At 38.0% G+C, this 26608-nt stretch overlaps 1 protein-coding gene across 11 annotated transcripts in view; it reads right to left on the bottom strand.

The window, feature by feature from the left end:
• Positions 1-26391, bottom strand: part of C2CD5 (C2 calcium dependent domain containing 5) — an 87909-nt gene extending 61518 nt beyond the window's left edge. For all 11 annotated transcript variants that reach the window (XM_069581213.1, XM_069581215.1, XM_069581217.1 and 8 more), the window contains exons 1-8: positions 26186-26391; positions 25928-26046; positions 14492-14578; positions 12689-12860; positions 11051-11146; positions 8121-8276; positions 6423-6621; positions 1193-1344 (exon numbers count right to left, since the gene is read on the bottom strand). In XM_069581213.1, coding sequence (XP_069437314.1) covers positions 1193-1344; positions 6423-6621; positions 8121-8276; positions 11051-11146; positions 12689-12860; positions 14492-14578; positions 25928-26017 — 952 coding nt within the window. In that variant the 5' untranslated portion in view covers positions 26018-26046; positions 26186-26391. The remainder of the gene's footprint in view (positions 1-1192; positions 1345-6422; positions 6622-8120; positions 8277-11050; positions 11147-12688; positions 12861-14491; positions 14579-25927; positions 26047-26185) is intronic.
• Between the last annotated feature and the right edge of the window lie 217 nt (positions 26392-26608).

The raw sequence follows: 26608 nt of genomic DNA, 5'->3' as shown, positions 1-26608 counted from the left end.
AATTAGGTATTAATAATTATCTTATTTATATTTTGTGACTATATTTATAAAAAATAATATTGTGTCTGGTGGTGGTGGTTTAGTCACTAAATTATGTCCAACTCTTGTGACCCTATGGACCCTAGTCTGCCAGGTGCCTCCACCCATGGTACTTCCCAGGCAAGAATACTAGAGTCTGTTGTTATTTCCTTCTCCAGATATTATGACCACAGGCTTTTTAAAAACACCCTATCTTTACTTTGAAAGTAGCACTGGTTCTAGAATTAGATTTCTTCTCATTATTTTCATAAAATCTGGGGTCGTTCTAAATTTCTTGTCTAACATAAAAACAGTTATTAAAGATTACAAATTAAAAATAACACATGAACTAGGCAAAATGTTTTCCTCAATCTGTCAAGGAAACTCCCAAACATGCCATTTGCAAAAACTGCAAATGATTAACTTTTAAATGTTTCATTTATCTTTTATTTTTCTCAAGAATATTAATTTGATGATTTAAATAAGCTAATTTTATTTTAAGGCATAAAAAACTAATTTGATTCATTAATCAATTTTTATCATAAAACATATTCACAAAACTGAGAGATCAGCAAAATACAAAGAGAGGGAAAAATTATAAATGTCATACACTGAGAAATATGCAAAAATAAGTAAAGCATAAATGCTATTTTCTAACCTAGAGAATATAACTAGCAAAACCAAACATTTAAAATAAAAGCTAATAAATATATATGCTCCAGTATAACAATATCAGCTGTTCTTAACGGTTTTTTTCATAATAAAATCTTAGAATTAAATTTCAAAATAGAAACAATGAATTCAAACTGTTTATACTGCATGAGGAATTGGACTACAAGCTACTAGTGTTACTTTCTATTCAAATGCTTTGAGATGTTATTCCTCTTAATTTGAACATGAAATGAAAAATGTCTACATGCAAAAATAAATCCTCAACTTCATATCTAAACTATAATTAAATCAACAAAATGTCATGCTTTGAACAAAATAACTTCTGAACTATACAAAGTTTTCACATTTTAATTGTAATCACTGAAAATGATCAGTATTTCCATTAGCTTTTAACTTAAATGCCAAAAACAGGAAGAAAGGCTTGGATGGAAAGCTAATAAGGAACAAAAAACAAATTTGGAAAATAAAAGAAAAAAAGAAAAGGTGAGTGGAAGTGCCTTACCAGTTTTGGGTGTCAAACTCAAATCTGTGTCAGAAGAAGAGGACTGTCGACTGTAGGACTTGGAAGGTGAAAAGGAATAAGTTTGGTTTTTCAGAGGGGTTGAGGGTCCTGATGAGTGAGTATTGGGATTGGGATCTTCATTGAAGGGAATCCTGCCAGAAGAAGGTGGAGAAATATTAAGCAATCATGTGCCAAAGGACCTGACAGAGGCAGCATGATCCAAACACCAGGAAAGGATTGGGGCAGGGCCAGTAGTCATTTCTTAAGTGTGGAGCTGGGTCTGAGGCCAAAGGCATCCAACTGTTGTTTAACCATTCAACATTCTCCAGATAAGTAATTATCTGCATTGAAACAGTTAATAAGCCAAGGGAAAAAGCAAAAAAGCATGAAATGGCAGACTCAAGGGGTAAAAAAATATTCAAAGAAGAAATAAACAAAAAGGATAAATACATGATTAAAAATATTTTCAAACAAACAATGCTTTTTTAAGTTACAAAATAAAAAATGGTGACTGCAAATGGTGTGTGTAAATATTCACAATAGTTTTTATATTTGCACACACAGATATCTTGGGAATAAAACATGTTTCCTTATCCTATAGCATCAAGAGTGCCACAGCTAAAAACACAGCAGAGTGGAAAATGAATATAGTTACACAGAGACATCACATTTTATGCACAAGAGTCGCTTACCTGTTTTCCAATAGCTCTCTTCCACAGAAGGAAACAGACCCTACTATAACAAGCTTTGTACATAAAGAAAATAAGCAAATTGGAAGCTTTGGCAGCTATTTCATTTCGATTGCTATTTCTAATGCAGAAATAACAGCAAAAATACATACTGGAAGATTCTCCCAAAACTCACAGTATCTATATGTATGTGTATATATATGTGTGTGTATATATATATATATATATATATATATATATACACACACACACACTCACACACAAGATAGGGTTCTTAGAGGATCTATGGAAGAGACTTTGGAAGCTGGAAGAACACTTTCACTTCCATGTAGTTAGAGCCTCTGCGGCGGCTAAATACAGGATTCTTCACTGCCGCTGGACTAGGAGTAAGAAAAGGAGGAAGCAAAGACTAGCGGGGCCTGCCTACGCTACCTGCCTGCCTGCCCTCTGCAGCCACTCTGCCCGTGGCCTGCTTCCCCAGCTCTGGAGTCTGAGCAGTCTCGTACCAGTATAGATGAGAGTGGGAACAGACACAGAGAAGTTCTGAGTAAGTCGTGAGCCAGTAGCAGTGTGAATTGGGCTGTTGTGAGTCGAGCGGCATCCATGGCTTGGAGGATGAACCAGCGGAGACCTGAGGGAGTTTGTGGTCAAAGTGGAAGAAAAGAAAACAATACATACAACAGATAGCAAAGTTATGTTAAAACAGTTTCAAACGAGCTTTAGCTAAGGGAGAGGAATTATTTTTTTAATCCCTAGCATGCACAAAATAAGTTAAGATAAAAAAGAAGAGCTAGATATTAATTTGTTAGGAATCAGATTAATAAATTATGACTGTGAATAGAAAAACAGCAAGCAGAACTGTCAGTGGAATTAAATAAGAAAAAGACTGTGATTTGGATTTTCAGTTACTTTAAAATGCCTGTTATTATTTTGATCATCACTGAGCTTACTGAACAGTATTTCAGGAAGAAAATAAAACTGAAAAGTCAAATATGAAGTTCTTACATGACCTTTGAAACTGAGATATGAATAATTGCTAATATAATTATATTTTTCTATAAAGAAACTTTAATAACAACTGTTTCTGTCTAGAATATAAAGACTAGGGTACATAAAAATATGAAAAATGACAGCATAAAGATAAATGAGTGAATAGAATGTATATATATGTATACCCAATCATCCATATTTCTGCACACCAAATATCTACCTTAAAACCAGGTTACAACAAGAACAAAACAAAGCAAAGGAACACTGCTTTCAAAAAAATAAAAACATTAAACAATATAAATGACTCTTCTGTAACTTTCAAACAGAAAATATTATTTAAACTTAAACAGAATTTATTTCAACTACATTCTGAATTGAAACTTTGTAGGATATCAACTAATATCTTGCAATAGATCACATCTACGTACATGTAAAGATACATATTTGGACCAGATACACAGATATACATTCATCTATGACATTTAAAATTTTCAAAGAAATTTAGGTGAAAGAGCACAGTTTCAATGGATGGCCAAAAAGAAAAAAAAAGGCATATTATATAATTAAGAATCCTGGACTTCATATAATCAATTATTTCACTGTGCAGTTCCTTCCCTTACGGACAATGGGGAGAAACAAATAAGTGACTATACTCTGAAAAGCTCTCATGCTCCCATTTTTTAGAATTCAAATTAATAGTAGTTTAAGAGCCCAACTTTTCCTGGCCTTTCTTCCTTTTCCATTGCCCAGTGAACATTCCCAACAATCACAATTTGTCAAGATTCAAACATGAGTTCTCATTAATTGGCAACAGTGGTCCTTTACAGACCATCTACTTTCTGAAAATATCACTGCTTTAACTGTAGGACAAATGTTTCTGTTTTTGTTGCTACCTTAAATTTTTAAGTGTTTAACGGATAAAAATCAAATATCTCCTGGGTGACCAATTTCTATACAAGCAACTAAGTGAGGTTTTATTTTTTTTCTTTCTCTGTTCAAGAGACTAATGGAGTTAAAAAGTCTAAGAATCAGTGCCATACAGAGGAGAAACTATAATTAAAAGCTCCTAAAAAGTACTTTTTAAAAAAAAGTAAGAAAAATAAAAAATTTAAAAAAAGTAAGGACATGACTGAAGCGACTTAGCAGCAGCAGCAGCACCATGGAATTGACAAATCATATTTAAATGCACTTTCTACAATTAAGATAGTTCAACTAGGAAACACCAAAGAGATTTATACTCTGTACTAAACATCTGAAATGAAAACAAACTGATGGAGTAGAACACACAGTTAATAAAAGCAAAATAAAATGAACACTATTAAATGTTCAAATTATGACATCGAATTAAAATCCAAGCACAGTGGAGGGAACATCACCATAATGTATTCTTGGAGCCCTAATTCTTATTGGTCTTATATGAAAGGTTGCCTTACAAGAATATGTTAGTGGTATTTCTTAACATTAAGTCCATTCAGGCAAGAACATAATCCAAATTACCTTTATCAAATTCCTGTCTAGAATCAACAAAGTTAAAATTAAATAGCAAAGTAATACAATCAGATGACTCATAAAACAGTTTTAAACTAGCACCCAAACTAATTCTTTATCAAAAAGACAAAGAAGCTGGTTGAAAGTGTTTTTTTAAAAAAAATAATAATAATAACATGACTTAAATAATAAGATGCCATCAGAAAATCTTAATGAAGCCACTTAAATTCTTCATGGTGTGATATCTGAAAATTTAAGGCAAATGGCTGCAACAAAATTAGAAAAAGAGAAAACTTGGACAAGCTCAGGTTTACCATAAATGGAACTCTCCCTGAATGCAGGCAAAATGTAGTTCCCTACTACCCACATATCATTTTAGGACAACAACAGGTACTGCAGCTTTCTTTCCACTAAGTAATTTAGTGAAAAGAGGAAAACTTCAGACATCACAGTTGCAAAGGCCAGGCCCGTTCAGACAGTACAGATAAAGCAGGAGGGTGGCGGAAGGAGGAGGGACCCAGGTCTTCAAGTAAATTTGCTATGGAAAGAGAAAAAAATCTCAATCCCCAAAAAGGTTATACCTGCCATCTGACTTTATCTATAGAACAAGGTAGTTTATACCTTTTTTAAGACATATTTTAAATGGAATATAAAGCAAATTCACTCAATTTATTTAAAACAATTATACTTATCAATACTTCTAAATAAAATCAGGTCGCATACACAACACTGTCCTCCCTCTTGTGACTAAAATTTAATTCAAATAACTAAAGGTCAGCAGAAATAATTAAAAAGAGTTGAGACAAAGAGAAAAACTTCACCTTTATAAAGACTATTTGAAAAAACATTGTGATTGCTTTCTAGGCAACCTCTCTACTGCTGAACTAGGAAACATTTTGGGTTTTTTGACTACAGAACTCTGACTCCCTGATGATGAAAGTCAGAGGTCAGCACACTACACAGTACAGACCAAATCCATCCTGCCATCCGATTTTCAAAATAAGTAAGTTTTATTGGAACGAAAGACACACCCATTCATTTGCAAACTATTGTCGGCTGCTTTCATACAACAACAGCAAAGTTGAGTCCTCGCTATTCCCATTCTGGTCATTTACCAAAAAGTTTTTTGACCTGTGATCTACAAGAATCTCCAGAGCAATGGTTCTCAGTGGAAATACTATCAGTATTTTTAGTATAGAACAAGTCTTTGTTGTATAGAGTTGTCCCTTGCTCTGCAGAACAGGCAGCATTTCTGGTCTCCAACAGAATCATCCACTTTACCCCAAACATTACAACAGAAACTTTTCATTTCAAGTATTCCTTCTCGATAGCACCACCACGTTGAGAATCTCTGCCTTAAGCACAAATGATGACACATAAGCCAAATCAAGCCAACAGAAATGTTTTGTTGGATCAGATGGAGTTTTTTTTTTTAATGTGAGACTCTAACTTCCTTTAGGTCAAAATTGCCAAATTCCTTTCATTTTTTTTAATAAACAAAGATAAAAACTATATGTCCAGTACATGAAACACTTACTATCTATTTACTATCTGGTCTTTTATAGAAGTTTGCCAACATCTGTTCTATGCAGTCCCAGTATTCACCATTTAATTATACCCAATTACTTTACTTATATAAATTGCTTGACCTCTGTAGACACTGAAGTTTGAGACTCCCGAACAGGTCAGTCTTCCCTGCTTTCTATACTATGTTGCTAATAATAGGCATAATTGGATTACAAGGTATAAGGTATTAAGCATTTCCCATACAACAAGTAAAATTCCCCCCAATGCATAAACGTTCATTTTATGCTTTAGGTACACAGGGCCTAAAGATGTAGAACAAGTTTAATTATACATTACTTAATATGAATTTCACAAGACAGTATAAAAAGTACTAGGAAGATCTAAGTTTCAAATTTTGATAGTCATCTCTGATAAGTAAAATTGCCACAGGAAAAACTGTATTTTGAACAACTCTACTAAAATGTTTCAAATCAAATGAAAATATGTAAGCAAAAGATAAAAAGCTCCATAAGAACAATTCATCAATTCATACTTACTCCTTCATTTCTTTGGACGGGGAATTACATGCAGGAAGGAATGCTGCTGGGCTACTTAATTTATCCAGCGTACACGCTGTTCCTATGGCTCGTACCACTAACCCAGATTCGCCTTCCAGATCAAAACACTGTAAGTACCCAACAACTGCATTTCCTCTCATTTCAAGTACTTTTAAGCCAATCTTCCTCTGCAGTTCACCTACAAAAAAGGGAAGAAAATTCAGCTTTTTATCTGTATGTTTCAAAACACAAAGCTGGGTATGGTGGTGATTTGAAAGAGTACAGGAAAATCACAGATTTTGAGAACTTGAAGGTAACCTAGAAGATTACCTGATACATACTCCTATAGTTAAGGAGGTAAGATATTATTAGCTACATTTTACAGATGTGCTAAGTAAGGTTCACTCATTCGTACATTCATTTACTAAATAATTTCTCACCATATACTGTGTGCCTGGCATTCTTTTCTTCTGTGCTAGAGATACAGAGGGGAACAAGAAAGATAAAGCCCTAAAACTAGTGGCATTTACATACTAGGGGGAGAAACAGATAAAAAACAAGTAAACAAGTATTACATATAATATAAATAAAATACATAGAATATACAGCACATAATATACTCTAATATATAAAAATATAATAAATTATATATGATTTCTTAATATGTAGACTAAATACAATAAAACATATAATTAAATTATTATATTAACAGTAACATATTAACTATAATATGCATATGCAGTCAAACATTAAATATTTATAAATATTTAAAATTGTATCAATTATATTAAAAATTTATAAATATGTACATGTTAATATACTTAATAAATTAATAACTATAAATATATCTATTTCTATTTAAATATGCAAATTTATTATAAACATATTTGTGTTTATTAATAACAAATATATGTATTATCTGATATATATGAGAGAATGAATGTATGTGCGTGTGTGTGTGCATATGCAGTCACACACACATACATATAAAAACAAACTTTAGATGGAAATAAGTTCTTCAAAGGAAAATAAATTAATGGGTAAGAGTGGCAGGGGAGTAGGGGATTAAAGGAGGTATAAATTGTCAGAGAAGGACTATGAAAAGACATTTAAACAAAAAGCCTAGGGGCTTTCCTGGTGGCTCAGCAGTAAAGAATCTGCCCACAAGACAAGAAAAATTATCTATTACGCAGGAGACAACGGTTCAATCCCTGGGTTGGAAGATTCCCTGGAGGAGGGCATGGCAACCCACTCCAGTATTCTTGCCAGGATAATGCCATGGACAGAGGAGTCTGGTGGGGAGGAGTCTGGTGGGCTGCCATCCATGGGCTCGCAAAGAGTCAGACAACACTGAAGTAACTAAGCAAGCCCACAAACAAAAAGCCTCAGAGAGATCACCTAAGCTCTGACTACAAATAAACACTCAAAGGAGGAAAACTGCTTCCCACTATTCCACTTCATAAGCACAATTTCCTTTCATCACCTAGATAAAAAGGAACCATAAGCTTCTGATTCAGATTTCTTCTTGTTATAAGACAATAATGCACGTGTGTTTAGCAGAATGGGGCCAAGGATAAGGAAACAGTTACAATTCATAGTCTTCATTGTAAAGTTTTAGTAACATGTCAAAAGGAAGTGAAGAATTTTGGAGGATTAAGTCAATCAGCCATGATGTTATCATTATTATTTCTCAAATACCTGACATTAAAGAAATGAGCCTCTGTCTGGCCTCATTTGACGCCCTTGGCGTGCGAATTCGATCAATCCACTGATACTCCGGGTCTTCATTGACCACAAGTTCTTCTACAAATCCATGAATTATTACAGCTCTATAGCACTTTGGAATAGATGTTGCTGTTAAAGAAAATCATTCATTATGCTCCGTTTATCACAAAGTTAAATTCAACCCTTTAAAAATGCACAACTAGTTCTTACCTTATGGATACACACTACAAGAACATCTTTTACTGTGATAACCTCAGCGTAATCATAATACTACTTCCAATCAAACAGTCTCTTCTATTGATTCTAATGATTATTCTTAGAAACAATCAAAAAAAAAAAAGAAACAATCATTTTCTTTCATGAGGCTTCTCACCTTTCTCATATAATGGCATAGTAGATAAAAACCTTATTTTTATAATATAGAAAACAGCTTCACACCATCTTAAACAGTATTCAATACAAAATATTTAAAAAGTCAAAATTAAACTGAGCTAAGTAGGTATTATACAAAAAATCAGAAAGCAGATGATGAATACCAAAAACTTCTAATTACTGGAAACCCTTTTAAAAAGTTCTGAACACCTCATGATGAAGGCTCAAAAATCAAACCATTACCTTTCTGACTTAATCTGAGAAGTCCTACAGGTTTGTAGTTCCTAATAATCCATGGCTCCAGGGCCAACTGGTTCAGTAGCCACTACACTACTTAACAGACTCATTCAGTACTGAGAATAACAAAGCTCCCTGGATTTATCAAAAAGGGGAGAATTCGAGAATTCACACTTTCTTAACCAATTAAAAAAAATGCCATTAATATCAACATCTGGGAAACAAACCTGATGAGGCTATATGTGTGGTGTATTTACACTTAATTCACATGGGCTGTTCAAAATCAAACAACACTGACATGGAGCCATTTGCGGTGGAGTCATTAGTATCAAGCCATTCATGTACCTTGAAATTAACTATTTAGGAGTTTTCAACCTTATTAGTTCAGGCTGGCTATGAATTGCCCAGAACTGCTTAATTGCGACCCCACATTTCATGGCATTTGCAGGGTTCCATACCTGTAGATGCTCATGTCGTTCTGGAGAGTACCATGGTACTCCACTCCTATCTTTCAGCATCCTATACCAGCATAAAATGCCACTGGATCTTTCTTTTTTGTGACAGTTATTCAAAGCTTAATTACAGTCAGATCTTTTACACATTTGACAAAAATAACTTGTTCTAATTTATGAAAAAAAATGTACTAGGCTGCTGCTGCTGCTGCTGCTAAGTCACTTCAGTCGTGTCCGACTCTGTGTGACCCCATAGACGGCAGCCCACCAGGCTCTCCTGTCCCTGGGATTCTCCAGGCAAGAACACTGGAGTGGGTTGCCATTTCCTTCTCCAATGCATGAAAGTGAAAAGTGAAAGTGAAGTCACTCAGTCGTGTCCGACTCTTTGCAACCCCGTGGACTGCAGCCTACCAGGCTCTTCTGTCCATGGGAATTTCCAAGCAAGAGTACTGGAGTGGGGTGCCATCGCCTTCTCCAGTACTAGGCAAGAAAATATTAATTTTTATAGAATAAGACAAATATGTGAAAATTATTTTAAGATTTTACAAGAGTAAAACTCAAACTAGATGAGTAGCTTGCAATCTTCTCTATAAGTTAATGTCCTGTAATTATGCTTTTTAAATAATAATTCTGCTTTTTAAAGCCATGTGAGACTTCTGCAAGATATACATGTCCATCCACCACAAATGGTTCCACATCTATATTGTTTCATTTTGAACAACCTATTTGAATTAGGTCTGAATATTCCACACATGTAGCCTCATCAAATATGTTTTCCAAATGTAGATATTAATGGGATTTGTCTTCACTGATTGAGAAAGTGCAACAAGTTCTCTCCCCTCGTGTTGTCTCTGACCACTGATTACCTGCTGACGTCAAGATAGTGCAGGCTACGTTCAAATACAGTATATCAGCTGTTTTATATCACAATGTTTTATATTACACATGGGCTCACACCCAGTTTAAGAATACACTGATTTTCTTTCAACATGTAGCTTAGATGAACTGTGGGCTCATTCTCTATATTTCAGTTTGGGTTTATTCCCTTAATTATTGCATTTTGAGTAAAGACTGTACCAAATACTACCATACTTTGCATTCCCATATCTAATTTCTCTAAGGCTGAATTAATTTGTTGCATTGCAGGAAAAAACTTTTCACCTTTATCTTCAATCTTGTTTCCAGTCATTCTTAGATATTTCTTATGTAGTGCTTTACCAATCAATTCTCCACCTCAAACCCAATATCACTAAACATAAGGTTTAAGTAAATATTCTCTCATTAACACATGGATTCTTCTTTAAAACTTTGGAAAAAGATGCAAAAATCTTCAGCTGTTACTCTTTCTAATGGTGTTAAGTACTGTAACCAGCAGTGATTAATGTGATTCCCTCTAATCACGCTCTGTGGGCCTGGGCGGAGGCTGGCATAGAGACTAGAGAAGTCAGGGAAGTGCGAACAGCCAAAGGCAGCCTCCCTGCAGGCCACAGTGACATCGTCATGACAACTACATGCACAGACATGCCCTACTGGACTTTTCTAGAAAAAACTTTCTATGAACTTGTGAAAAATTGGCTATCATCTACTTTAAAATAAGTTTCCAGAGCTACAGCAATTAGTTCTGAAAAACTAGCAATTTTCTCTTTGACATTAAGACCAAAGTATAACAGGTTTTCTGTTAGCCTTCTGAAATATTAATTTGATTTCTTACATTTAACACATTTATTAATACATTTTTTGTATTTATTAATATAAATATGTATAAATTAACAAAATTTCTCATATTTATTAATAAATGTATTAAATTTCCTGTCAAATGAGTAATAAAATATATTTACTTACTGCAGAAGAATTTGACTCCACATGATGACTGCCTGAATCGATTTAAATCATTGAAGAGGTCTACTTTGACAACTACGTTGATTTCCCCACGGATACCTGTAATTTCAAAAGGAAAATCAAGTTTATACCTTTAGAAGATAAAGTATAATTAAATAATCAGCAAATAAATGCCAATTAATGATTTTAAAATAATGTATCAGTCATAATAGCAATGCTAACCTTGTTTCCTATTTTTATTCTATAGATGCTCTATTTAAGTAAATACTGTTCCCAACTTATTTTACTATTTTAAATATCAGTAAAAATACAGAATATGAATAATGTCACAATACACACAAATCTCATCAAATATCTTACCTTCTTACAATAAACTACTATCGATGGAATTGCCAGGTCAAAAATGTAAAATAGGCAGAAAAGTGCAAGACTGTAGGCAGAAGTATCTGCCAGTTTCTTATGAGTCCATCTGCCCTTTTAAAGAGATGACATTATTTTTAGGTTAGTGGTTCTCAACTTTTTGATCACTGGGCCCCTCTAATCTCAAAAACTATTGAGGATCTCAAAGAGTCTTTGTCTATGTGAGTCAAAACCTATCTTCAATATTTAACACGTTACAAATTTAAACTGAAAATTCAGAAAAATATTTACTTATTACTTCATTTAAACTAACAGGAAATCCACTTATGACAAAATAAACATTTTTATAAAAATAACTATATTTTGAAAAACAAAAAAATGTTTAACGATAGAGTGGCATTACATTTTTTTGAACCTCTATAGTGCATAACTTAATGAAATATTTAGATTCTCATTTCTGCTCTGCATTCAGTGTGTGGTAACATGATATTATCATAAGATACCTCTAGAAAGCTCCATTGTACCCTCTTAAGAAAATGAGGCTAAAAATGGCAAATGACATACATGTAAGTATCATGCCAAAAACAGTTCTTATCTCACTTCGCAGGGCCTATGAAAGTATCTTAGGGACATACAGATGTTCCTAGACCATACTTTGAGAACTTTACTTTAGTTAACAAAAAGCCTTTGAACACTTTTATTCCTTTCAAGAATGTTTATGCAGAAAAGTTTCAAAATCATTCACTTTAAAGTATGTTTTAGAAACAGAGTACTAATATTAGATGATTTTTAAATGATGTATTTGCTTATTATTGCACAAATTCAGCAAGCATTATTCCAAATTATGGTCAGAAAAGTTACAATTCTACCAACAATACATACTACCACATGTCTATTAAAACAAAAGCCCTATTTTTTAAAAAAACAAGTTAAGCACAAAAGTCTTTAAGACAAATTAAAAGACCGTGAGGACTTCCCTGGTGGCCCAGTGATAATACAGGGGACATGGGTTCAAATCCCTGGCCCAGGAAGATCCCATATGACACCCAGGGCAAGTCCATGCACCACAACTGCTAAGCCCGAGCTCTGGAACCCGCGAGCCACAACTACTGAAGCCCAGGCACCTGGAGCCCATGCTGCATAACAACAGAGAAGCCCTCGCTTACCTCAACCAGAGAAAAGCCCATGCAGCAACAAAGACCCGGCACACCCAAAAATAATTTTGAAGAATTAATTTTCAAAAAAACATTGTGACTTATTTTCTTAAAATGTACTGCTTACCGTGAATGGTATCATAAATTGGAAACCATCCTGAGATGACAGTTGCAGCCTCACTGTAGAGTAAAGGATCAATGTCAATGTACACTTTACCGATGGCATCATTTGCACTGTACGTATCATGGTCAAGAACTGTGATCTGGAGAGGTTCATCTTGTAAATCTTCATCATCCACCTAAAAAAGGATACTTTAAAAGTTAAATCTTATAATAAAAGTATAATAAAAATCTTATAATAAAAATCTTCATTACCATAAATGTATGCATAATGTGAAAGATTACTTATCTCTGGGAAAAAATAAATCGTACAGATTTATCTGTAAATAAAGGTAGAGAGACTAGTCATCAGAGAAATGCAAAAGAAAACCAGTGAGATACCACCTCACATTATATTCTTTGTATTAAAATGGTCATCAAGTCTGGTGAAGTCTACCTCCAAAATCTAAGTATCTTCCTTTGGTGGTTAAAATATGAAACAGTTCAAAGTAAAAGAATGCAAATGAGCCTTAGCCATAAGAAATCAAACTCACCTCATTCATAATAAAAATGCACATTAAAATTATATAATAATTTATATAATTTATAGGATAATTTTTAATTAAATTATCCTATTAGGATGACTTACATTTTTAAAATAAATAAATATGGACAAGAATATGGAAAAACTGAAACTCTCAAGACATGCTGGTGGGAATGCAAAATGGTGCAACCACTGTGGAAAAGTTTGGCAGTTCTTTAAAAAGCTAAACACAGAAATTACCATATGACTCACACTCCACTTCTAGGTATATACCCAAAAGAACTGAAAACAAAGATTCAAACAGATCCTTGTATACCAGTGTTCACTGGTGTGGCATTAATCACAACAGCCGAAAGGCAGAAACAAATCCAAGTGTTCAACAACAGATGAGAATAAACAAAATATGGTATGTTCATAAGATGGAATATTATTCAGCCATAAAAAGAAATGAAATTTGGATACACACTGCACAACACAGATAAACCATGAAAACATCATGTTAAGTGAAAGAAGCCACACACAAGAGGACAAATACTTATGATTCCACTTTTATGAAATACTTACACAGGCAAATTCAGAGACAGAAAGTAGATGAGAGGCTACAAGGGGCAGGGGAGAGAAGGGCACAGGGAGTTGGTGCTGAATGAGGAGTTTCTCTGAAGTGACCAAAAAGTTTGGGAAATAGTGGTGATGCTTGCATATCATTGTATGCAGGTAAATGCAATTAATGCTGTTGTATTGTACACTTAAAAATGGTTAAAATGGTAATATTTATGATATATTTTTATAAAATTCAAAAACTTTTAATCTGTACACAGTTTGTAAGTGATTTTTGGTATATGCTAAAATCCAGAGGAAAATCATTACAATTATTACAATATAATAATACCTTTTTAACCTGGGATCTCCTATTCATACACCATTTTTCTAAACTGTAACATAATTTTTTGGAAAATTCAATATTCCTAGGGCTTCCCAGCTGGCACTAGTGATAAAGAATATGCCCGCCAATGCAGGAGATGCAGGTTTGATCCCTGGGTTGAGAAGATGCCCTGGAAGATGCAACCCATTCCAGTATTCTTGCCTGGAGAATCCCATGGGCAGAGGCCAACGGGGCCGAAAAGAGACACAACTGAGTGACTGAGCACACACATAGGAAATATTTTGCTGGTGTAGAAAAACTACAATACCTGGAATAAAAAGTAGTGCAATCATTCCTGGGGAGGGGAGAAAAAAGGGTCATACCAAAAATACACACACAAAAGATGCTGACATTTAAAAACTTACCTCAAATTTAAACCACTCTGAGTTCCACTGAGGGTTGAGGGACTTGAGATACACATCTGTTTTAAAGGTGGTATTACCAAATTTTACCTAAAAACAAATAAGAAACAATTCAAATATAAAGATCAAAAATGTGACTAAAAATAAAATTTAACATCAGCTAAGCAATGGGAAGATTAACCATGCAGGAGGGAAAAAGACAACTATCCCTGAGACGAAAGGGGAGAAAACAGGATAGGCTTAGGTAAATTGATAGATGATTACACCTGGGAACAAGGGCTCGCCCACTGTTCTGTTTGACTAGCTCTGCCGATCCCTGGGTCAGGAAGATCTCCTGGAGGAGGGCATGGCAACCCACTCCAGTATTCTTGCCTGGAGAATCCCCAAGGGCAGAGGAGCCTGGTGGGCTACAGTCCATGAGGTCACAAGTGTGGGACATGACTTAGTGGCTAATCCACCACCAACTCCGTATGGAGGAAGTACTCAACACAGCCTTCACTAAACAGGAGCTTAAACAAAAGAGCAAAGTCTTAAGGGTGGGAAGGGGAAGTGAAGTCGCTCAGTCGTGTCCGACTCTTTGCGACCCGTGGACTGTAGCCCACCAAGATTCTCCATCCACGGGATTCTCCAGGCAAGAATACTAGAGTGGGTTGCCATTTCCTTCTCCAGGGGATCTTCCCGACCCAGGGATCGAACCCAGGTCTCCCACACTGCAGGCAGACGCTTTAACCTCTGCACCACCAGGGAAGCCTCTTAAGGGTGGAGGACCAGCAAAACAAAATCAGAAGGTAAAAAGGACAGCTGTCTTACCAGCTCATCAAGGGAATCCAGAACTACAGACTATTATTACAAGAACTTAGTAACATACACTCCTCTATTTTCTTACTTCCTCATATTTGTTATTTTTAAACATCTTTACTTATGTATACATCAATTCAGTTCAGTCGCTCAGCTGTGTCCCACTCTTTGTGACCCCATGAATTGCAGCACACCAGGCCTCCCTGTCCATCACTAACTCCCGGAGTTCACCCAAACTCATGTGCATCGAGTCCGTGATGCCATCCAGCCATCTCATCCTCTGTCCTCCCCTTCTCCTCCTGCCTCAATCCCTCCCAGCATCAGTGATCAGCAATAAACTATAGTCATTAAGGGTTTTATGTTCCTACATTAGGGGACAATAAAAAGGGTTGGATGGGGAGTCTATCTGGTTTCACACTCAGTCTTGGCAGGCACTAAATCAAAAAGAAAAAGTAAATAAGAAGGAAATGAAGAAGATGGAAAGCAGGCTAAATCCCTGGGACGTTTCTAACAAAGAATGGAGATTGTGAAACCTCAGACTGGACTTGAGAAGCGGTCAGGAAGCTTAAGAGCAAAAAAGATAAGAAACTACTTCCTAGACTGTCTCATCTTTCCTAAATTTGATCTTGCCAAGCTCTTTCCCAATTCTATCAGTTTTCACCAGTATGTATCTCCCACCCTCAAAATTCACTAAAGGTTTATCCCAATACACAGTAAAGAATTTTGCATATTGTAGATACTTAGAAAATGCTGGTTCAGTCAGATTACCCATGAAATCTCCTTTCCTCCCTGACTTACAATCCTACTTTTGGTATTACAATACTGGCAGACATTAATATTTAATCAGTCCAGAAAATATTCTAAAAGCAAAATACCCAAAACTATGGTCATTATCTTCTGTACATTTTATCATACAATTTGAATTATCAGGGATGATACCTACCATTTTGTACCTAGGTAGTTGCGTCAGAGGGTAGAAAAAGTTTAAGAAATTACACAAAAATAGTAAGTTCTTGCATGGTGAGCGTGCTTAGTTGCTCAGTCGTGTCCCACTCTTTGAGATCTCATGAACTGTAGCCAGCCAGGCTCCTCTGTTCATGGAATTTTCCAGGCAAGAATATTGAAGAGGGTTGCCATTTCCTACTCCATCAGCCATGGTAAGGACTATGATAAATAAGAAACTGAGGAAAAGGGTTTGCCAAACATGTCACAAACAGCTAATCTCCTTGATTTCTAACAAGTTCCTACAAAGCAGTAAGAAAAAGATCAATAAACCAACTGAAAATAGGAAATCCAAAGAAATGGAAACATAGATGTCTTTTTAATGTATCAAAAGATGAAAACAAACTAAACCATGTTGACCACTTAGGCTGGCAGAGGTCAAAAAGTCTGAAAAAAGTGTGAGTGAAAAGTTTCATACTCATACTCTTGTTGCTCTAAGTGCAACTTTGAACCATCTTCACAAAGTGCAATCTGACTACATTTATCAAAATGTTAAATGCCCATACCCTTTAAATTCATACAGAGATGCACAAGGACACATACAAGCAGCATTATGGTGGCAAATGATTGGAAGTAACCTAGATGTCCATCAGTTGGGAACTGGCTAAATCAAGTATGGGAAAGCTGCGTGATGCAGTGCTAAAGAGAAAAATGAAGCTGTTCCCCAAACACTAGTACAGAACAATGTCTAAGGGCCCAGGTTTGATCCCTGGTCGGGGAACTAAGATCCCACATACCACAACTAAGCCCGTGTGTTGCAAGCAGAGAAGTCTGTGTGCTGAACCAAAGAGCCCAGTGCAGCCAAAATAAACTGAATTTAAAATTTTTTTTAAAAAAAGGAACAATGTCTAAGATACATCTCTACTGCAGGGCAGTGTGTATAGCATTCTTTGTGGAGGAAAAAAATGACAAAATGTCATAAGGCATATGACACATACCTGTATGTGCACAGATTATTTCTGGAAGGACACACAACAAATGTTAACAGAGGCCGCTGAACAGAATGAAACAGATCAGCTGAAGGAAAGGCAACGAGAGGTCGACTCATTTTGTACCTGTTGAATTTTGACATGCATGTATGTTACCTATTTTTTAAATGGGCTATTTTAAAAGTCAAAAACATCAAAAATAAAACTAAATTCAAATGGCAAAAACTCTGTTTAGATTCAAATTATAGAACTCTGGATTCACCTCCAGGAATTTATCCTAAAGAAGTACTTTCACATGTGGCTCCTCCTCCAAAAAATACACAAAAACCTAGTGACAACAAGAAAGGGACTAAATCACATACCCCCTACTAAAGAACGGAGTTGACTATATATGCTGTGAGGGGAGTATGTCCATGGCATAATAACTGAAAAAAACCAAGAAACATGATATGTAAAAGTTGCTTTTTTTTAGAGGGAGGAGTAGATAGATACATGCCAAAAAAGAGACAGCAATGATCTCTGAAGAAGGAACTGATAAGGGAGCAGATGACACGGTTCAGTGCTGTAAGAAGTACGGGGCTTTCAGGGTTCCTTCTGAGTATCTGGATCTTTTGTTACAGGAGTTATTCATGCTCAGTTGTCTCTCAGTACCCAGGTATTGGTTCCAGGACTCCTCCCTACCCCAACCCCCAGATATCCAAATCCGTGGATGCTCAGGTCCCTTATATAAAATGGTACAGTATCTGTGCATAATTTCCTGTACACTTTAAATCATCTCTAGTCCAGAGGGTCGCAAAGAGGACACGGCTGAAGCTGTGTGCTAAGTCACTTCAGCCGTGTCCTCTTTGTGACCCTATGGACTGTGGCCCACCAGGCTCCTCTGTCCAAGGAATTCTCCAGGCAAGAATACTGGAGTGGGTTGCCACTTCCTTCTCCAAAATGCTATGTAAATAGCTGTAAATATAACATATATGTATGCTAATTCACTTCAGTCCTGACTCTGTGACTCTCTGGACTATAGCCCGCCAGGCTCCTCTGTCCATGGGATTCTCAAGGCAAGACTATTGGGTTGCCATTCCCTTCTCCAGTGGATCTTCCCAACCCAGGGATTCAATTTTACCCTTGTCTCATGTCTCCTGCAATGGCAGGTAGGTTCTTTACCGCTAACGCCACCTGGGAAGCTCATACTATGTAAATAGCTGCCACACACAAAAAATTCAAGTGTTGCTTTTTGGAACTTTCTGGAATTTTTTTTTCCAAATATTTTCTACCTGCAATTGGTTGATTCCAAGGAAGCAGACCCCAGGGGAGTGAAGGGGCCAACTGTATTACTGTGTAACTATCTTTTTACTTTTAAATCACAAATGTAAAAGAAATGAAATGAGGAAAAAGACCCCTCAGAAGAAGCATGCTTACTACTTCTCTAACGTTTATTTCATTTCAATATTCAAAATACCAAATAAATATTTCTTTTTTAATTTACCTAAAAACTACTTTATCTGAAGTAAAATATCATTAGGATTCATAATACCATTCAACACCATTCAAAAGCCAAATGTACCCAAGGGTTTTGGCTCAACTGCCAAAAACCAGCATATCATTCCCTAAGTTATGATTTTTGCACTCTCTTAAGTTCTGTCTCACTACAGTATAGTGCCATAACATGCTTTTTTTTTGGGGTGGGGGCGGGTTTGGCCGGGGGGAGGATGGTCAACTGCCCATTCCATCTATGTAAAAATCTAATAGTCCCCATACTACTCTAAACGAACAAAAGATTTTTGAAGAAAAAGGCTAGAGCGGGTACTCTGCCAACATTGCGGTGATTCCCCACCTACTAAAGAAGAATCAGAGTTCATTTGGTCTTATTTAATTCAAAGGAGATTTTATTACTCAGCAATTAAATGAATGCCTCACCATTTAGCTACAGAACATCAGGGATTTTAACGAGATTCCCTGGTAAGGTAAAGGCATTCTCTTTCCCCACTCATTAGCTAAATTACCTTGAGAAAGTTATTTAACCTGTTATTTAAAGCTGCTTCCTCCTCTGAAAAGAGGAGTTGCTGTAAGCATTAGTCAGGATAATGCATGTAGAGACCTAGCAAAATGTCTGGTAGAAGATGCTCATTAAATATTTATTTCTTTTCCTCTCCCAGTTCCTTCAAAGGCTCCTGGGCAAACACAAAATGATAATGTAGTTTCGCAGAACAGTTTGTAACATGCACATTAATACTGGGATTTATTTTGATTGACACTTCCCTTGTACAGAATGCCATCCCATTCATCCTGGAGACTCTCATTTAATAATCATCTTTAAGTACTACTTGGTCTTCACTGGCTTCCTGAAAGCCTCACATCATACACAGCAGAAATTCCCTCAACCAATACAACCAGGACCAATAGCTGAGTAGTCAGTCAAATAATCTGGTTAGATCAGATAATAACTAAAAATGATACAAGCAATAAACATTTTCAAATAAAACAGGAAAACAAATATTCATTTCTCTATCTTTTATCATAAGACTAAAGGCCTCATCTTTGAGTAAGGATCCACTGCTGATAGTTCTGTGGCATCTTTTTTGCGTAAACAACACTCATAATGTATCATCTGTGTTTGCCAGTTTGCGTTTCCTTATAATGTGGTAGAGGGACTTCCCTGGTAGTCCAGTGGCTAAGACTCCACACTTCCAATGCAGGGGGCCCAGGTTCGACCCCTGGTCAGGGACCTAGATCACACATGTCATAGCTAAAGACCTGGCGCAGCCACATAAACAAATAATTTTTTTTTCATGCAGTAGACTTAAAATTGCTGGTAAAAATACTATGGATAGAGAATACTCATTTTAAAATCTTCATCTAATTCAGGAGTAATTTTTAGCAACTGTATCCATAAGTCTTTACACAGCATTATCAACTTCATCATCCCACTTAAATCACTGATTTGTATGAGGTTTAAACAAATAACAATAACAAATGGAGTTGGCATAAACAGGGTAGGGAATAAACACAACTGCCTCTTAGTAATATATCAAAACTGATGGGAAAAACAGGCACACTGGAGCAGAATCTAATGATACGAGGTCTTCAAAAATGTGTTTACGGCAGAAATGCAGAGCACTGGAGACCGTAATGAGTCAGCTGGTAGAAACTGGTTAAGAGAGCATCCACCTTACAGACTTCTCCCCATCCTTTTCAGACCACTTGGCAATCTGTATCCATCTGAGCCACCAGGGGGCCCGTATCCCCTTTACTCAGCCAAATTTTATTTCCCACTTCTATTCAACAAGAACCCTCTTTTCAATTACATGTGCTCTATCCCCTCCTTTTACTTTTATCAAGTTTGTCCTATTCATCCAAAAAATGCTCCCTTTTCCTCTCTGCCTGTGGAAATGTTACCATCCTTCCAGTCCAGCACAAAGGCTTCTTATCACCAGCCCAGACTTCATTATGCTCCTTTCCTATGCATTCATAAAGTGCTTAGAGTCTACCCCATACAATGTATCCCTTTATTATACCGTAATCCTTCATTATCCCCTTTTTCCTGCATTAATCTTTCCCTTTCTGCTGGATTATTCCTACTAGCACACAAATATGTTCCAATATCTTCTAATTCCTTTTTTAAGTACTAAAAGCTGCATACCCCTCAATATCACACTATTTCTCCTCTCCCCTCACAGCCTGTTTCTTGAAACAGTTGCCTATTCATGCCACCCCTACTTCCTTATTCCCATGTACAGTGCGTGTGTGCTAAGTCGCTTCGGTTGTGTCCAACTCTGCGACCCTATGGACTGTAGCCCACCAGGCTCCTCTGTCCATGGGATTCTCCCATGGAGTAGGTTGCCATGCCCTCCTCCAGGGGATCTTCCCAACCCAGGGATCGAACTTGGGTCTCTTATTATGTCTGCTGTCTTGGCAGGTGGGTTCTTTACCACTAGCACCACCTGGGAAGCCCTCCTGTGTACTCGCTTTACTACAGTATGGGTTTCTGGCCTTGTCACTCCTCCTGAGTGTCAGTGCCGTCTGAGACATTACTTTCCTGGTTCTCTCCTAAAATCACTGGCTGACGGTATGTTTCCTTCCCACCATCCTCAACTTCTAATAAATTCTTAATGTCAAATTCGTTCAAGGATCCATCTTTCTTCTTGCTCCCTCTTCTCTCCCCCTTAGTCAGTGGTTTGCAAAAGGGACAGAACTAACTTCTAATGGAACTTTAAAAATTGCCAGCGGGTATTTTTGGGACAAACAGTAGTAGTATTAAGCGAAGAAGGGCAGAGATGCTAGGTGTCCTGCAATTCAAGAGACAGTCCCCAACAATGAAGACTTCTTCCATGTCAAGACTACCAAATGTCCCCACCAATAGCCAGATGGGTCAAAAACCAACCTAGAACCTAACTCAGTTTTACAAATATAAGTATTGTAATGTGGTTTAAATATACACTCACTTTAATATACATAATTGTCAAGAAATATGACTACTGTGAAAATGAGTGGACAACTTTTTCCCCATGAGCTGACTATTTTGGAAAAGCAGATCACCTATGGCCGTGAAGGGCCATCTGAGATGCCAGCACTACACAGCCGTCTCACTCTGTGCGAGGAGCAGCTGTGTGCAGGAGATGGTACATGGAGGTGAGGTATTTGCTATCCTGAATCCCCACTTTATTTTCTCCACGTGGGGCACTTCTCACCACCTTGCATAGTGTCTCTCTTACTTAACAATTTTCCTCATTAACTCTCCTCCTACTAAAACCTAAGTTCCATGACTACAGAAATTGTTTTGCTCACTGCTCTATCCTTGCATGCTGTACTATAGCCCGTACAGTATCTGATATACACAAAGCCTCAATAACTATCATGGACTCAATCTGACTACTTCATGTCTTCTACTATGGTCATTAACAAGTATGTCTGTATTAAAATACATATTATAAAATACTTTTATTCTGTATCATATTACAGTTAGAGCATTCTATTGATTCTTTAGAATTCTAAGCATGTAAAGATAGTAAAGGGAAGATTCCAAAATACCTGCTATATAAACATGAGATTGGGCCTCACAGAGTTGAGAAGTACTGGACTGTGGGAGCTTATTTTTAACTCATACCTCTCTTCAAAACACCATACTCACAAATCCAACCTTTTTTTCCTCAATAACTCCAATTAAAGGACCCAAGGACACTTCAAACTGAACATGCCCAAACGGAAGCTTATGCTCAACCCACTCAGTCAATCTCTCCGAATCCCATGGAGACTGAGAAAATTACTCCAGTGACACCAGAAAGCTAGGAATCATCTTGACGTCTCCTTTCCCGGGCCCCTACTCCAACCTACCAAGTCCTCTACTGTCTATTTTCAAAGTATATCTGGAATCCATCCACTTCTATTACCAAAACCATCACCCTGACCCTCACGATCTCTTTTTTGAACTATTATGAAATCTAACTAGTTGCCTGCTTTTGCTCTTTCCCCTCTGCAGTCCATTCTCCAGACAGTAACAGAAATACTCATCTTAATAAGTGCTTCCCACTGAACTGAGAATCAAAGCCAAACTTCAGTCATGGCCTCTAGGATCCTGCACAATTGGCTCCCTGATTAACTGTCCAGTGTTATCTCACAGCACTCGCTCTTTCCCTTACTACTTGCCAGCACACATCTCTTCCCTCACTTCCTGAAATAAGCAAATCCTCAGGATCTTCCCTCTGCTGAGGCTTTCTTCTCCTCCAGCCTCTCTACTACACACACATACACCGCCACCGCCACCGCCACCACTACCAAGCAGCTATTCCTTCTCATCCAGCAGGTCTGTGGCTAGCTGGCACTTTCTCGGGGGCCTCCCTTGATAATCCAACCTAAAGTTCCAGAGATGATTCTTCTTTTTTAATAGTTACTGACAATTAGAAAAGTGTATCTGCATATATTTATTTTTTTACTCCAGGACAGTGACTATACAAAATTAAACTTTTAACAGTCTACTACTTCGAAAAGGGTACAAGTACATGGTATTTAATTTTTTTTAAAACCTTTTATTTTCGATTGGCATACAGCCAATTAACAATGTCGTGGTAATTTCAGGTGAACAATGAAGGTAAACCTCCTGAGATTCTCTATCACTTTTCTTTCATGACTCTCACCATGATTTCTAATTATAAATTTAATTTTCCTTTACTTTTTAACGTCTGGTTCTCCCACCAAAATATACAGTCCATAAAAACAGGAACCAGGAATATTTTATTCACTATCACATACACAGCAGCTAGATTGGTGACTACCACAAGGCTTGGGAAACAGCAGACACTCAGTAACTACTTGCTGAAAGAAGGAATGAATGAGTCACCATTAAATCCAACTCCTCCTTCTCCAGCAAACACCATTTGTTTCCAAGGCCTGAGAATGTTACCTTAGAAACGTCCCTCAAATCTTTCTCCTTTAATTCATTCCCACTATCATCTAAACATGCACACATTGTCTGGATAATTTTACCACCTTCTCAACTGATCTCCCTGCCTCGTCTCTCATCTATCCAGTCTATCAATAACATCACCATTCAAGTCATCCTAGAAAGAAACAACCTAATAGAAAAATCTTATTTCATTTCTGCTTGAAAAACTTCCCCAGACTACCCTACACTCACAAAATACAGGAAAATGCCTTTAATACAAAAAATGAGGTTGGCGCAAACCTACCTTTCTAGCTTTAACCCCCACAAAGCTCCACTACCCACATATCCCTTCTGACACCAAGCACATCACAAACCAAGTTGGTCTCCTCACACACCACGTATCCCACTCTGTGCCTTTGATGTTCTGCGCCTTTACACTCTGCCTGGAAAATTCTGGATATTCTACAAAGCCTAGCTCCAATGTCTCTTTTTTAGGAAAACCCCCTCAACCTTCAGAGACAGAATTAAGTTTCCAGAGTCTACAGAAACACGCATCATCTTGTCTGGAATGGCAGTATGAGCACAGTGGATCAACAGACCACAAGGCTATGGAGAAATACAAGGTTAAGTTACCTCTGGCAAATTATTTAGTGTTCCTAGGCTTTTTTCAAGTTGTAAAGCATTTTTAATTGTAAAAACAGTCAATACAGGTTGACAGTGCAAATGTTATCTCAGAACATTTTCCCCTGGCTCCTGAATTTGCCAGGTTCCTTTGTACCAGCAAGTCTTCATAGCATTTCTCAGGTATCATGATTCTTTTCAGATATGTTTTAATTGATTATATGTATATATTGCTTGGAAACAAAAGTCCATATGCTATTAAAACAAACCAATCTACTGTGTCCTTCTGGCACTTCCACTGTAAATGGGAAACTAACAATACAACAGTAAGACTGATATAAAGGCTGGGTTGTGTGTTAGTTGTGCACTCATGCCCAACTCTGCCAACCCACGGACTGTAGCCCTCCAGGCTCCTCTGTCCGTGGAATTCTTCAGGCAAGTATACTGGAGTGGGTAGCCATTCCCTTCTCCAGGGGATCCTCCCAATGCAAGGATGAAACCCGGGTCTCCTGCGCTGCATGCAGCTTCTTTATGCCTGAGCTCGCAGGGAAATCTGATATAAAGACTAAGATGTAAGACTAAAATTTAAGATATAAAGACTAACAATTGAAAAATACTTAGCACAGACCTGGCAATAAAAAGACTCAACACATGTCAGCTACTATTTATTAACCTAAATTGTGCAGGTCAGTCTCTGATATACCTGAAAGCAAAGACTATGCTTTTGCAATCCGTGCAACCCCATAACTTATCATCTGGCCCAAAAACATACTCAGTATCTGTTTCTCAAATAAAAATGAAGTTGAGACTGTCAATGTTTGTGTCAATGTTTGTATCAATATTTGACTAGGTTAGAGAATCTTTAGGGACCGTGAACAGTATTTTATATTGAGATGGAATCAGGCTGTATCATGTATCTATCAACTTGAAGCATTAATAGCCCAAACAATTACTGTTCTAATGTTCTGGCTCGTCCTGACAATTTTTTATTACAGTATTACTAGGCTTCTTTCAGACTCTGGATTATTAACTTTCCGCGCCCCAGGCCTGTGCTAATTTGCATGAGTTTTAAACTAATCATTAGATTTAAAAAGCAATTTTGCAATTTAAACCCATGGCACTTAATTGGCTTCCTACCTCAAGGCACTAAATTACCCTGAAACAGCTCATCAGACCTACCAGTCTATACAAGAGCAGAAAAGTGTTACACTTGGGTTTCAGAACTTGCACTGATGATTCAGAAATCACTATGTTAAAGAGGATATCGCCTTGCAGCTCTCCCGTGTCCATAACAGACTGTATCTACATTCTTAAACATCTCCATCACTCTAACATTAAAAAACCAGGCACCCTCCCCCCAGAGAAGGGTGGCTGTGGGTGTCTGTGTGTGTGTTTCAGTGGCCGCCTGGCCACGCCTTGGGATCTCCTGACTGGCGGGTGGCCTGTTAGGAGTCCTGACATCAGGGTCACCCCTGCAGACACAGCAGTAACAGCCTTCCCTCGCGGCTGAGCGTGCCGCTGACGCCTGCGAGCCGTGCACCCATTACAAGGGCTGCAGTCTCAGCAGTCAGCTCTCCAGGGAGGGCTGGCCAAGCACCGCACCCCGCAGGCCGGTGGGCGGGGAACGGGCTGAGGGACTGCGGGCGAGGTGGCTAGGATCCTTCACAGGGCTTGGCGCTCCCTGTGTTTGGAGGGGCAGGACCTTGCACCAACCTCCACGAAGGCATCAGTCAGGTCACTAGCTCGGTCCATCACTGGTAAATGGCGCCCGGCCACGATTTTCACCTTCAGCTTCCCAGGCATCGTCTCGGCTTCGGCCTCTTCTTGGGCTCCTGCAGACACAAACAAGCGAGTCTGCGCCGAGCGCCCAGCCTGGGAGGGGGAGGGGCGGGGGCGCGCGGCCGCGGGGACGCGCGGGGTAACTGACAGGAGGGCGCGCGGGGGCGCGCTGCGCCGCCTGGTGCTACTTACTCTTGGAGGAGAAAGGGGGCCTTCCGGTGCGGGAACTTAGGCCTCATTCCGGAGAGGCAGGCGGAGGAGTGGCCCCGATGGAGGCTTCTGCCCGAGCTCCACAGCGCTGGCAAGAAAAGCAGAAGCCAGTCGACATCCCGTTGAGCCGCTGCCGCCCCTACTAGTGTTTCTCCTCCCCCCAAAATGGCGGCTCCCGGGGCGGGGGAGGAGGCATCGATTGCTCGGCGCTCGGCCCACCTCGCAGAGGAGATGCGAAATTGGCTGAGAGCAGATGAGAGGCGGGACGGACTTCGAGGAAGCGGAGGGCAGGGAAACTGGTGGAGCTCCGCATCATCCAGCGAGCGCGGGCTGTAGGTTGGAGCACAGCTGCTTCCGGAGGGGAAGCCGGTCTCCGGGTCAAGGGCAGACAGCAGGTGCTGCTCC

This window comes from Ovis canadensis, chromosome 3 (assembly GCF_042477335.2).
Source record: "Ovis canadensis isolate MfBH-ARS-UI-01 breed Bighorn chromosome 3, ARS-UI_OviCan_v2, whole genome shotgun sequence".
Taxonomy (NCBI): Eukaryota; Metazoa; Chordata; class Mammalia; order Artiodactyla; family Bovidae; genus Ovis; species Ovis canadensis.
Note: the sequence above shows the minus strand (reverse complement) of the source record. Positions and strands in the feature narration are given on the sequence as shown.